The sequence below is a fragment of the Jaculus jaculus genome, chromosome 16 (assembly GCF_020740685.1).
Source record: "Jaculus jaculus isolate mJacJac1 chromosome 16, mJacJac1.mat.Y.cur, whole genome shotgun sequence".
Taxonomy (NCBI): Eukaryota; Metazoa; Chordata; class Mammalia; order Rodentia; family Dipodidae; genus Jaculus; species Jaculus jaculus.
In genome coordinates this window covers 19,042,305-19,057,134 of record NC_059117.1, presented here as the reverse complement: position 1 = coordinate 19,057,134, position 14,830 = coordinate 19,042,305, and the positions used below count along the sequence as shown (strand labels likewise).

Here is a 14,830-nt window from a genome sequence, read left to right as displayed (position 1 = left end):
TGAGCTGGAAATCTCAGGTTAGTTTAACTTAGTGAACAGTTCATATGTTTGTTATTTTTCAAGGTAGGGTCTTGCTCTAGCCCAAGCTGACCTAGAATTTCACTCTGTAGTGTCAGGGTGATCTCAAACTCACATTTTAAGAATATTTATCATCAGGGCCTCCAGCCACTGCAAACTCCAGATGTACCATTGTGTCCAGCATCTGTCTTTATATGGGTCCTGGGGAAATTGAACCTGGGTCCTTTGGCTTTGCAGGCAAGTAAGTTCCTTAATCGCTGAGCCATTTCTACACCTCCCCCCCCCCATGAAAATTTACAAGTATACAAAAACAGGGCTAGATGCTCAAGGTGGCATGTGCATCTGGAGTTTGCATGCATCTGGAACTGGCTTGCAATGGCTGGAGGCCTTGTCACACCCATTCTCTCCCTATCTAAAATAAATATTAAACAATTTTCTTTAGAAAGTATATAAACAAGAGGTAAGAGAATCGCCGTGAGTTTGAGGCCACCCTGAGACTACATAATGAATTTCAGGTCAGCCTGGATTGGAGTGAAACTACCTCAAAAAAAAAAAAAAAAAAAAAGTACATAATAAAAGAACAGCTGGGAATGTTTCAGTGCCTAGCATTCACAAGACCTGAGGATTGGATCCCCACAGCATAGGTTGCTGGAAGGCAGTTTCAGAGAAATGTTTGTATTGTACTAAGGTAGACAAACCATGAATTCCAATACTAAAATCTTGACATATTAACTGTTCATAAAAATGCAAACTACACAAACATCGGACAGTTTGGCAGTTCTTGTAATTAGACTTTCTTCAAGTGAAAAACAATGCCCCTACTTCAGATCATTAGATGTAAGTTGAATTTTACACCAGCAACTCATGAGATATTGGTTAAACAGTTTTTATGTTTATTAAGAATCATACCTTCTTTGTTTTCGGATACTTTGTGGGACATTTATTAAGTGCTGGAACATCAGTTTCAGTAATTATTTCTGTTACTGCAGTTTCCGTTTCTGGTTCTACAGCAAGTACAGTGGTCTCAATGTCATTCTGTTGTGACGTCACTTCAATGTCAGGAGAAGCTGGCTGGATGTCTGAACACATGCTGACAGTTCTGTGTCTCCGACGCTGCTGTCCAATGTGAGTCCGACTGCGAGAGAAACTTTTCCTCTGTTTAGTGCGGTTCACTTTGGCAGGGGTTGGCTTCATCCCAGTTTCATCTTTTGCTTGTTCCTAGTTGAAAATACAAAACCACAGGGCTCCTGATGTCTACAGACACTGTACTTTTATCTACTTCAGAACTGACTTCCCAAAATTTCTTTATGCATTCTGATAAATCAACATAATTGAAAATTTCTCTAAAACAAAACAGTACAATCATGTCTAAATTTCCCATAGGACTTTAAAACATGCTATTAAAAAGCTAATGACAGGCATTGTTTAAAATTCTTTTTTTTTAATTTAATTTTTATTTATTTGATAGAGAAAGGGGGGGGAGAATGAATGAGAATAAACACGCCAGGGCTTCCAGCTACTGCATACGAACTCCAGACGTGTGTGTCCCCTTGTGCACCTGGCTGACGTGGGTCCTGAAGAATTGAACCTGAGTCCTTTGGCTTTGCAGGCAAATGCCTTAGCCGCTAAGCCATCCCTTCCATCCTGCTTAAAATTCTTTACAGATGTAATAAAATCCTGTGAGAATTTTACTTGAAGGCATTTACATGTGAAAATCAAAGTAGATCTGGGTAACACTACCTGAATGACCTCAGCATCACTGACAGTCGCTGCCTCTTTACATTCAGGTTTCACCTCAGTTTTGGCTGTGCTGATCCTTTCCAAAGCTTGCTCTCGTCTCTTCTCTCTTTTCTCAAGTCTGGCAAAAGCTTGCAAAATTGCTTCCATTTTTCTTTCTTCTCTTGTCTAGGAATTTAAATTTTAAGTGACATAATATCATTGCTCAAAATAAAAATAAATTCCAGATGTTCATGGCTAATTTAAAAAACAATTGCTGCGAAACTGTTAGCAAAAAAAAAAAAAAAATCTACTGTGGGAGGTAGGGGAAAAAACAAATTACAGTCATTCAACACATGTAAGAACCCCAAACATCATCTCAGTAAGCCCTGTTATTACAGATATATTTCATAGAAGGAACATTTAGATGACTGAGTGTTAAGGATAAGGCAGAATAAGCCTCAAAAACCACTTTGCTTTACCATGCTAAAAAACAAATCCTTTTTCTTAATATAGAAGCTTGTCTTTTAAAAGTGAGTCAAAATTCCAGAGGTACTAAATTGAAAAGATAAAACTCACATACACTTAAGGAACCAATGTTATTGCTACAACGTAGCATAAAGTCTTAGGTTCAAATCATGGCTACCAGTCCATTTAGAAAATGCCTCATCACCCTTGCAAATTAGTTTTCAGTTTTTTTGAAGCTAAAACTTGGTGAATAATATTTATAATGGACTGTTACTAAATTCAAATAGAAAATGTGAGATTTACAAACAATACTTGGCAAATGTTAGACACTCCATAAGTATTATTTCTACTTTAGCCCTCTTGCCCTCCATTACAGTGTTTCAAGGCATCCTCTACCTTCTGCTCTTTCATTCTTACACTGACACTTCAAGGCAGGGCTTGAGGGAACAGCAAGAGTTCCTTTGACCATCAGTTCTCTTGGAGAGAGAACACTAAGAGCAAGACCCAGGGCCTTGATCAGAGGGCCTGGCAAATGCATCAGCTTTCAACCAGAACCAGGAAGCACGTCCATCAACTGTCCAGTTCTCCAAATGAAAAGAACCAGGTCCTGAGGCTCAGATCCATTTGTCTTTCCTCCTTCATTGTCATCGATGTGGGGAAGAAAGAAAGAAAGATCAGAAACTCAAGATCTGGCTGCCATAGTCTTGTCAACATTGGAGATTTAGTTCCAATCATTACTGGCAGAGATTCAAGCACTGAGACACCTGTATCCAGACATGACTATTTCCTGGTTTGTTTGTTTTTTTTCTCTCCTCTCTTTTGTCACATTCAGTAAGGAAGCAAAAGATGCCAAAACAACCTAGCTGCAAAGGCATTGTAAAGTTCCTAGTTTGTTATAGCAATAGGCTATAGTGAAAATGTGACATGTTCTCTTCGTCTCTAGTTTAAAGACATGCATTGTGGTTCAAAGAGGTAAATGTACTCATCTTTGCTTTCCTGATCTGGGATGGGTAACCAAAAAACATTAAAATCGGTAGCATAGGCAAAACAAGGTTTTGTTTGTTTACTGGCACTGAAATTGTTTAAATCTTTTATTGATAACCTATGTACATATACACAATACACCATGGGAAATTTTAAATTCTGCCCATATACTATTTCATGTTTCTAGTCTTTAAAAGGACCTTATTAAATCCCTTTAAAACTTTATTTACATAAAACCTCTGTCTCTCATGTCAAAGTTTTTCTAATACCCTAAATTTAGCTATCTAGACTGCCTCAAAACATAACATTTACAGTTGCTTTATCTCTTGAACCTGGTTGGAGGGGAAAGGTTAATAATTTGTAAAACCATGTTGAATGCTTGAAAAAGATTGTATTTTTCCATAAGAAACAAATTGGTCTTGCCAAGAATCTTTTATGTGTGAACAACTTAGTCATAAGGTAGTATAAATTTTTGTTTTATTGAGACAAGAGTCTCATGCATCCCAGGCTGGCCTTGAACTTCCGAGCCTGCTTCTACTTTCTAAGAGTTCTTATAGGCAAATGAGGGTTCTAGGGGATTATACACGCTAGGCAAGGACTCTGTATCAACTGAGCTACCTGTCCACCCTAGAGACTTTGTTAGGGTTATCCTGGAATTTCTAAGATAGCTATGATTTTATGCCAAAGATTTATTTGACATAGTTTCAGATGGTAGGATTGGAAATCAGAGATAAAATTATTATAAGATGTGCTGGACATGATGGCATATGCCTCTAATCCCAGCACTAGGAAGGCAAAGGTAGGAGGATCGCTGTGAGTTCGAGGCCAGCCTAGGCTACAGCAAGACCCTATCTCGAAAAACAAACAAAATACAACAACTCATGCAATTAACAGAACTTAGGCTGGAGAGATGGCTCAGCAGGTGAAGGCACTTGCTTGCAATGCCTGATGGCCCAGATTTGATTCCCTAATACCCATATAAACCAGATGCACAAAGTGGTGCATGTGTCTAGAGTTCGTTTACAATAGCAGGAAGCCCTGGCTAACCTATTCTCTCTCTGCCTGTTTCTCAAATAAACAAATTGTTTTTTTTTTTTTTTAAGTAGAACTTGTGGTATGGTGGCACATGCCTTTAATCTCAGCACTTAGGAGGCAGAGGTAGGAGGACTGTTGTGAGCTCAAGGCCATCCTGAGACTACATAGTGAATTTCAGGTCAACCTGGGATAGAGTGAGACCCTACCTCAAAAAACCAAACAATAAATAAATTTAATTGAATTAAAAAATAAAATAAAGTAGAACCTGCCAGGTGTGGTGGCACAGGTCTTTAATCCCAGCATTCGGGAGGCAGAGTAGGAGGACTGCCAAGAGTTCAAGGCTTCCCCGTGGATTCCAGGTCAGCTTGGGCTAGAGCGAGACCCTACCTCAAAGCCCCCCCCCCCCACACACACACACAAAGTAGAATCCAGACTGGAGAGATGGCTTAACAGTTAAGGCAGTTAAGGTTAAATTCCCAAGTATCCACATAAGCCAGATACACAAGGTGGCGCACGTTTGTGGAGTTTGTTTGCAGTGGCTATAGGCCCTGGTATGCCCCCCCCCCCTCTCAGATAAATAAAATTATTTTTTTAAGTAGAATTCATTAGCAAAAGATAATACAAGTAGTTGATTCTCAGTCTTTTAGAGTTGGCCAGAATCTTAAAACATTGTAATCCCAGCATTTATGATGCAGAGGTAAGAGGATCACTATGAGTTCAAGGCCAGCCTTGGGACTACAGAGTGAATGTCAGGTTGGCCTGTACTAGAGTGAGACCCTACCTTGAAAACAAACAGACAAAATGCATTTGGAGTTCGTTTGTGGTAGCTAGAGGCCCTGGCGTGACAACACACACACCCTACCACATAGGAAGCACTCAAGAACTTGGTATATATTATATAAAGCATGTTATCACTGTTAGGGGACAGCATGTAATGGGAAGCATTTAAAGGATTTGAGGACTACTACAGGCAGTTAAAGAACAATAACTTCATTTTTTTTTTGAACAGGATACCTAAAACTCGTCTTCTCTTACTAATCTCTACGAGAGAAACAGAAAAATACTACTCAGCACCAACTGAATCTTGATACAAGGAGAAAACAGTGATAAGTCAGATGAAAGCCACCATAGTTCTTCCATCAGATGACTTTCCTGGCAACAAATCTGCCCTTACATTTTACAATTAAAACTTTGGCCGGACATGGTGACACATGCCTTTAATCCTAGAACTAGGGAGGCGGAAGCAGAGGCAGAGGCAGGATCGTAGTGAGTTTGAGGCCACCCTGAGACTACATAGTGAATTCCAGGTCAGCCTGACCCAGAGTGAGACTCTGCCTCGGAACAAAACAAAACCACCACCACCAAAACTTTGCATCTTCTGGCTTGAAGAGGGTCAGCAGTTAAGGCACTTTCCAGCAAAGCCTAAGAACCCAGGTCTAATCAACCAGGACCCACTTAAGCCAATGCACAAGGTGGTATATGTGTATAGAGATCCTTTGCAGTAGCTAGAGGCCCTGGTGCACCCATTCTCTATCTGCCTCTTTCTTTTTGGCAAATAAATATAGGGCTGGAGAGATTGCTTAGTCGTTAAGGCATTTGCCTACAAAGCTACAGTACACAGGTTTGATTTCCCTGGACCCACGTTAGCCAGATGCACATAGGGGTGCACGTGTCTGCGGTTTGTTTGCAGTGGCTGGAGGCCCTGGTGCACCCATTGTTTCTCCCTCCCTCCCCCTCTTTCTCTGTCAAATAAATAAAAATGAAAATATTTAAAAAAATAAATATTAAAAAATATTTTTAAAGCCAGGCATGATAGTGCATGCCTTTTAATCCCAGCACTTGGGAGGCAAAGCGGGAGGATTGCTGTGAGTTTGAGGCCAACCTGTGACTACAGACAAGAGTTTGAAACACATCATGGGCATCACAAAGGTTGAAAATATGGAAGTGTTTGAATCTCAACTAGCTAAAGCTTCTTTACAGAACGTGTCAAATTAGACTTTATGTGTGCAGAGGAAGGCAGATGCAGTTGCATGTACTCAGAGGCCAGGAAGATGTCAGTTGTCCTCAATCCTCCTTCAGCTTATTTTTTTGAGACAGTCTCACCTGGAGCACCCTTTTTTGGCAAAAGTGACTTACCAGGGAGCCCCAGTGATCCTCCTGTCCCTGCTCTCTCAGTGCTGGTGTTACAGGTGCACACTGCCATGCTGGCTTTGTGTGCAAGTGCTGGGGAATTAAACCAAAGTTCTCATCTGTGTTCGCACAGTAAGCACTCACTGCTGAGCCATCTCCACAGTCCTCAAATTAGCTTTGTTTTGGAGGACTGAGACTGTTGTTGGGAATCTTGGATAAATCTAGGCAATGCTTCCAAAGCATTACCTGAGTGTAAGGAAGTTTCACTTAGCCAACATTTAGCTAAGCCATCATTAGAGCCCTCTTTTTTTTTAAGTTGTGGACATCAAAATATGGAATGCTTCATGAATTTGTGTGTCATTCTTGCGCAAAGGCCATGCTAATCTCTGAATCGATCCAATTTTAGTATGTGTGCTGCCGTAGCAAGCATGAATATTGCTATCTGTATGTTTTCTAGTTTGAGTTCCTTTTTGAAGTAGCCACTTTTCAATTAGCTCTTATCCAACTACTCATGTTAATCTAACCAGCGTACCTGATAAAGACTAGAAAAATAAAGGCCGACTCATGTTGAATTTTATAAAATGTTTTTCATATTACATTTTTTCCCAAAACCAAATACTAATGATTTGAGAGGAAAAGCCATGCTGACTGCTCAGGAATCCTAGGATACTTCTGCATTCTGCTTATTTGATATTCTATTAACATTAATATTCTATTAATCAAACTTCAAAGCAAATGTACCAATTAAAAATGGTAAAGAACATAATGATTTTAAGAACTATGGCCAAGGAGCCAAAGATTTTAAAAACTTTCATATCCTTTCAAAATACCAAATTAGGGCTGAAGAGTTAAGATGGCTCGGTGGTTAAGATGCTTGCCTTCAAAACCGAACAACCTGGGTTTCATTCCCCAGTACCCAGGTAAAGACAGATGCACAAAGTGGTGCATGCATCTGGAGTTTGTCTGCAGTGGCTAGAGGCCCTGGAGTGCTCATCCTCACACTTTCTCCCTACTCTCTGCTGGTCAATGAAATATTTTAAAATGCCAAATTATATCATACATGCTTTTAAGTTTCTCACATTTTTTTATTTTGCCATTCTAGACTACATAGTGAGACCATGTCTCAAAAGCAAAATAAGGGCTGGAGAGATGGCTTAGTGGTTAAGCGCTTGCCTGTGAAGCCTAAGGACCCAAGGTTCGAGGCTTGATTCCCCAGGACCCATGTTAGCCAGATGCACATCTGGATGGCATCTGGAGTTTGTTAGCAGTGGCTGTAAGCCCTGGCGTGCCCATTCTCTCTCTGTGTCTCTGCCTCTTTCTCTGTCATTCTCAAATAAATAAACCACAAATTTTAAAAGAAGCAAAATAAAATATTTAAAATTAAAGTATTCTATATTAATATAGCCTACCTATAAGCAAAACCAGAACTAAAAAAAATGGATCACAAGTAAGCTTAGGAAATGCATGTATTTTCCCTAGCAATTTTTTTTTAAAAATATTATTTGTTTGACAGAGAAAGAGGGAGAGAGAATGGGTGTGCCAGGACCTCTAGCAACTGCAAACAAACTTCACATGTGTGCATCCCTTTGTGCATCTGGCTAATGTGGGTCGATTCCCTGGGTCCTTTGGCTTTGCAGGCAAACGCCTTAATGACTAAGCCATCCCTCCAGCCCTCCTTGCCATTATTATTATTTTTTTTTAAGCTCGGGGATAATTTTATTGGTGTTTGAGAGGAAAAACCATAAGGAAGGCAAGTTGGGAATCTCCGCAGCTGCTGGGAAGAGGAAGGTGGATAACAGGAAGAGTGGCCTTTTGAGTCCAGAAAGCAATGGATATCCACAAGCAGCTGCATGGTTTGGGGATCTTCAGAGAAATGGAGGGGAAAAAAGGAAAGAAAATAATGTCTGTGTCTGGCCTCCTTGCCAATTTTTTAAAAATTCCTATCTGCATGTGTGTACATGTGCACAGCACTGATCCTCTACCAGTTTAACATCATCTAAAAGGGTAACCAATCTTCTGGGATCAGGAAATGAGGGTGCTCCACTATAGTTCTCAGCACTGAGAGGAAAGTAGTTATTTCTTTATTTTTTTTAAAGTTCTATTTATTATTTGAAGAATAACCAGTGCTCTTTATATATATATTTATTTGAGAGAAAGGAGGAGAGAGAGAGAAAGGGGGAGAGAGAGGGAGAGAATGGGTGCGCCAGGGCTTCTAGCCACTGCAAACAAACTCCAGATGCATGTGCCCCCTTGTGTACCTGGCTTAAGTGGGTCCTGGAGAATCAAACCGGGATCCTTTGGCTTTGCAAGCAAATGCCTTAACCATGAAGCCATCTCTCCAGCATGAAAATTGATATTTTTAAAGTAGCCTCATAATCATAAACACTTTTTTATATTTTATTTTTATTTATTTATTGATACTGACAGAGAAAGGAGAGAGAGAGAATGGGCACGCCACAGACTCCAGCCACTGAAAATGAACTCCAGATACATGCGCCCCCTTGTGCATCTGGCTAACGTGGCTCCTGGGGAACTGAACCTGGGTCCTGTGGCCTTGCAGGCCTTAATTGCTAAGCCATCCCTCAAGTCCATAACCACTTTTAAATAGAATGAAACCTGAGTAAAATTACACGAACATGCAAACAACCTTCAGTGGTTCACTACCATCCCTAGCCCTGTGCCCCCCCCTTTTTAACCAAAGTGGTTGCTTTTTTTGTTTTTAATAGGATGAGAAAGGAAACAGTGGTGAGACAGCGTGTCACACAGTCCATGCTGGCTTTGAATTCCTAACTCTCCTGCTTTCACACCCAAGTGCTCCTACAAGACATAAAGCCCAGACAAAAATGAACCATACTCAACTGAAATAGGTCTCCTAGGAGTTCCTGCTGGAGTAAATACAAATCCAAAGCTGAACTAATTGGGGAATGAACAAACAATGATGTGAATGGATGGTGAAGAAATCACTATAAATAATTTGGAAAGATATAGGGAGTTAGTTAGGTGTAACTGATTATGAAAAAGGGCTCAAGATAGTTCTTTTGGAGCTGGAAAGATGGCTTAGTGGTTAAGGAGCTGGACTGCAAAGCCAAAGGACCTAGGTTTGATTCCCTGGGACCTATGTAAACCAGATGCACATGTGTCTGGAATTTGTTTGCAGGGCTGGAGGCCCTAGCACACCCATCCTCCCCTCCCACTCTCAAATACATAAAATAAATATTTTAATTAAAAAAGATAGTTCCTTTAAATGTAGGAACCAATCTTTTCCAAATCCTAAAGATGTAATTGTTTGTTTGTTTTTATTTTTTGGTTTTTTGAAGTACGGTCTCGCTGGGATTAAACACCTGGTAGATACTTTCTATCTTTAGCACTACCGTCTCTCAACAGATCAGTGTTTCTGAAATTTATGTCTATGAAACAGTTCTATATTGCTTTCGCAACTGCACACCTTAGCAATCAGTGTTAGATGGGTTGCCATCATCATGGGACTCTCATTTAAGTAGGCCTACAAAGACCATATCTAAGATCCCACCTCTAGGCTTATATAACACACAAGAAGCCAAATAAAAGGTAACATAAGCAAAGGGAATATGGGAAAGCCATCAACTAATTAGTTTGCAATGTCATTTTCAAATCCTAGGGCTAAATACTGTATTAAATGCCGAATGCTGTTTTGTTTTGTTTTGTTGGTGCTAGGGATCAAACCCAGGGCTTCATGCATGCTAAGCAAGTGCTAGATCACTACACCCCAGCCCTATATTTACTCATTTATTTAGTCATGGCTACTGCCTCGCCCAACTCCTACAACTGATTTATGGGGAAATCTCTTGTCCTAGTTATTACACAGACAAGAAATTTGCAAGTAAGTCATACCAAGAATTTAAATTTATTTTAACAAATATACCTTATTTACAAGTGTGAGAATAAAGAAATGAAAACTTTGAAACCATGCTGGGGTTTTTAGCTTTGCCTAAGACATTAACCTGGCTGGTGGTATTATAGTGCTTGAAGTTTGTTTTGTCTTAAATCATGGAAAGAACAGATACATTTAGCTCATGAAAGACATACTGAACAGCAATTTTGGTATTAAAGTTTATTAGTAATCCTTGGCTTCAAAAATATTATTTCTAAAAAGTCATACATTCTAAAATGCCTAATGAATGCTGGTAAAAAAATTTTAAAAGCAGTCAAGTTTATTTGAATGGTAATGACAAATCCAAATAAAAATGCTCAATGTCATATCATATGCCCCAAATTTGCTAACTTAAAGAAAAAGTATAGAAGTCCACATGACGGCAGCCATGGCTAACACTCAAAAGGGTAGCTCTCACAGCTCAAATGGGTACCATAAAGCAACTACTGGCTTCCCAACTTACCATTTTCCTTTTCCTTTCTGCAATTTGTTCCTCTGATTCCATTTCTACTTCATTGCTAATAGGAGTTTTTTCTTCTATATCATCAATAAAATCTGGTTCCTGAAAGATGGAAATGACTGCTTTGTGGAAACTATTACTCCATCTATAAACTAGGGATATCACATTGTGTCTTTTCACCACAACTAATTCAATGTATATATAGAATTATGAGCCTACTTCAAACTCATTTTCTAAATAACTTTTCAAATTCATCCAATAAAATAATTTTCCTTTCTAAAGTTCTTATCAAATATGGTAGTGTTTGTATTTGTTCCAAAACAATTTTCCACCAGACCTGAAATGTTCAATAAACAGCTGTTCATAAAACTTAAGAGAGGGCTGGAGAGATGGCTTATTGGTTTAGATGCTTGCCTGCAAATTGCCAAAGGAGCTCAGTTCTATTCCCCAGGACCCACATATGCCAGATGCACTAGGTGGTGCATGCATCTGAAGTTTCTTTGCAGTGGCTGTAGGCCCTGGAGTGCCCATTCTCCCTCTCTCTGTCTCCCCCTCTCTCTCTCAAATAAATAAATCAATATAAATAAATAAAACTTAAGAGAAATATTCCTAGAAGATGTGCAGTGATTTAGTGGGGATAGAGGAGGGAAAACTTTATTTAGTTTCCACATTTTAACAGCCCCTCCTGACTTTTTTGTTTAGAGAACACATTAAGAAATATTTCCGGTAGGGCAGAAATGCAGGCCAAATTCTACCCCCTTATATGGTCATGAATTTTCTCTCAAAAAAATATTTGCTTCTGATTGTGGATCTCTTCTAAAATTACTGTGACTACTGTATGTAGATATTCAGGGAAAGAAAATTTTATGACATGAGCCTTTACATGAGAACAGTTATAAACATCAGGAAATGCTATTTGGAATTGTCTTTAAGTTACCAAGTCTTAGGAAAAGCTTCAGTTCTGTAAGGATTTGTTGACTTATTTGTTTTCTTGCAATTTAGCAAATACTATAAGTATTCTAACAGGATTTTTATCTGTAAGTACTTTATAAATAAGAGACTAAAGAGCTGGGGTTTAGTGTACAGTGACAGAGCCCTTGCCTAGCATGTGCAAGGCCCTAGGTTAAATCCTCAGTACTGGAAGGAAAAAAAACAAAAACAAAATACACTTAAAATTGTTAGACAATTTTATATTAAATAAAAAGGAAAATGTTAAAATATGATGTTATTTCCCTTTGTTAGTACGATTTTCTCAAGAATTGGTAAAGCTCAATACCTGATTATTTGATACTGATAGTCTCAGTGGAGAAAGTTTTCTTTGTTTCGTTTCTGGGCTCTTTATTTTGTTGTTTGTTCCTTCACAATCCAAAGTCATATTCTGATTTTGTATATCCTTTTCTTTTGAAATATCTTTCTCCTTTTTTCCTTTTTTTCTTCTGGTCTCGTAACCACTATTGATGTTTTCTGTAGATTCCGAACTACGTCTTAGAACAGGGCATTCTGGATTTTCTTTGAGGCAAGCACAATCCACCTTGTACTTACTGGAAAAATAACCAGGAAAAACATTAACAGTTCATTTAAAGGGACTCAGATGTACAATTAAGCATTACCATAGAGTTCATGGAATTATTGATTATATATAATCCTGAACTTTTTATTGTGTTTCTAGTTATAAAACAACATATTAGATGTTGATTTTGTTGTTTTGCAATAGTGGGGATAAAACTTACAGCCTTGCATATGCTAGATAAGCACCTTTGCGAGTACTCTGCAATTGAGCTACATCCCCAGCTCTTAGATGCTGATTTTTGAACATAGTGTCTTTTAAGGTGAAATGATACTCTAGCTTACACAAAGTAATATTAAGGCAAAAAAAAAAAAATCACTACTTTAGTGGTCTCACAGTGTTATACTGACCAGAAATTTTAAAATGCTAGGTATAACAAATACCAAAAACAAGTAACAAAAATTACCTAGTTTGTATTATATTTTATGGAATGATTTCAATAACCAGTTTCCCTTAAAAGGTACCCCGAGGGCCAGAGAGATGGCTCCACTGTTAAGGTACTTGCCTGCAAAGCCTAATGACCCGGGTTCCAATCCCCAATACCCATATAAAACCAGACACACAAAGGGGCACAGGCATATGGAGTTCGTTTGCATTGACAAGAGGCCCTGGTATGTCCATATACTCTCTCTTTCTGCATCTGTATCTCTCTGGTAACAAATAAATGTTTTAAAGGTACCTTAAGGGCAAGATGTGTTACCTAGAGTCTGCTTTGCCATTTTTCCTTTGTCATGATGAAACTTGAGACTGAAGCCAGAATAAACCCTTTCCTCCCATTAAAAAGGTACTAAAATAGCTATACTCACTTTCTCATCTTTTCAGTAACTTTTTTTTTTTTTTTTTTTGGTTTTTTGAGGTAGGGTCTCACTCTGGTCCAGGCTGACCTGGAATTAACTCTGTCATTTCTGGGTGGCCTTGAGCTCAAAGCAATCCTCCTACCTCTGCCTCCCGAGTGCTGGGATTAAAGGTGTGCGCCACCACGCCCGGCTATCTTTTCAGTAACTATTATTTCTCCCATTTTAAGATCAGAATGAAGCTTGAGCTCATATGCTTCTTTATGTTTCCTTTTAGGAATAGAACTTTAAAAATAATAAAAGCAGTAGAGCTTATGTTTACTAAGCAGTTACTCTGTGCCACAGACTGTTTAAAAAAGTGTATCTGTATTAATTCACCAAACACTCAAATTCCAGTTAGATGACTATTTTGATTCTCATACTTGAGGTAATGCAGTGACAAAGAGATGAAGAAATTGGTTTAAGGTTATATAATAAGTGAACAGACTAGATTTTAAACCAGGTGGAATATATAAACCTTATACTCTGAGCTTCGATGGAATGCATGATGTTAAAAGCAGCAGGTAAAAGTTATTATGCTAAAGTTTCACTTTCTGCCGTGGTGGTGGTGGGTGAACACTTATAATGCTAGTAACTGGGAAGACTGAGGCAGGAAGAAGTGCAAGGCCATCCCCGGGATATATAGTGAGCCTCTGTCTCAAAACAAAAACAGATATTGCATGTTAAACATAAATCATGTTTTACTTAAGGACTTAAATAGGAAAAGCTTAAGTAATAATAAACCTAGCTCACCTGTATTCAATGTAAAGGGGTTTTATATTGAGAAAAACTATAGTGGACATTTAAAACAATGTTGTAATAGAAAGTTTATAATATAGATTAGGAGGAAATGATTATTTGTAATAACATAAATGACTACAGAATATATAAGGAACTCAAAAAAGCAGAAAAAGGTCGAATGATGGTGATTAGATAATTTGAAAGAAAAGAAATATAGATGATAAGCGTATAAAAACGTCCTTGGGGTAGGTATATGCTTAACATATGTAAGGCCCTGGGGCTGTTAGAACCCCAGCAGAACTACCATTCTCCCCTCCCCCCTCAGAGGAGAAAGAGGAAGAAAGCATTTCCTAGAAGAAAAGGATTTTATGCTGACTAGCATTAATTTATAAAGTCCCAACAGTAGACAGAACCAGGACTCAACTGCTTGGTTTATATATAATAAAGTCTGGTAACAAGCTACTTCTGATACTAATTTACCTATGTTTCATTAAAACTGAGTCTGTACATATTCTACACCCCAACAATTCCACTCATATATCCTACCAAGCAGAGGTTATGAATGCATGTACACATTAAAAAAGGCACAGAAATATATATTTTATTTTGTAAATGTCCATCAATAGTTTAACAGATAAATGCCATTAGCAGTGAAAATAAACAAAATAGAGCTATGGAGTTTTATCATATGTAATTTATTTTATATAAAAGTTTTAAAATATATAAAATTCCAGATATTATTTGTTGACATATATAGACAGCAAAATGTTAAATAATGTACCAAATTAAAGACAGAAGGTAGTGAATGGCAAGGATCCTACAATTTGGCTGCTAGATATAAAAGGCTTCAAAGAACAATGTGTATTTGTCCTGTTTTTTTTTAATGGGTCTAGCTATGTATCCCAAGCTGACCTTGAACTCTCAAGCTTGCAATCCTCTGTCTCTTCCTTCACAAATGTTAGGATAAG

The 14,830-nt window shown here is 38.4% G+C and overlaps 1 protein-coding gene and 1 non-coding gene across 6 annotated transcripts in view; both read right to left on the bottom strand.

The window, feature by feature from the left end:
* Kmt2e (lysine methyltransferase 2E (inactive)) overlaps positions 1-14,830 on the bottom strand; it is a 99,817-nt gene that overhangs the window by 10,667 nt on the left and 74,320 nt on the right. For 4 of the 5 annotated variants that reach the window (XM_004652885.3, XM_045135479.1, XM_045135480.1 and 1 more), the window contains 4 exons: positions 11,998-12,262; positions 10,725-10,823; positions 1,759-1,923; positions 928-1,236 (listed from right to left, as the gene is read on the bottom strand). In XM_004652885.3, coding sequence (XP_004652942.1) covers positions 928-1,236; positions 1,759-1,923; positions 10,725-10,823; positions 11,998-12,262 — 838 coding nt within the window. The remainder of the gene's footprint in view (positions 1-927; positions 1,237-1,758; positions 1,924-10,724; positions 10,824-11,997; positions 12,263-14,830) is intronic. The other variant, XM_045135481.1, reaches the window with a different exon arrangement.
* Positions 6,678-6,781, bottom strand: LOC123455406. The gene has a single exon (XR_006633894.1). It is a non-coding gene; the product is annotated as a U6 spliceosomal RNA (small nuclear RNA).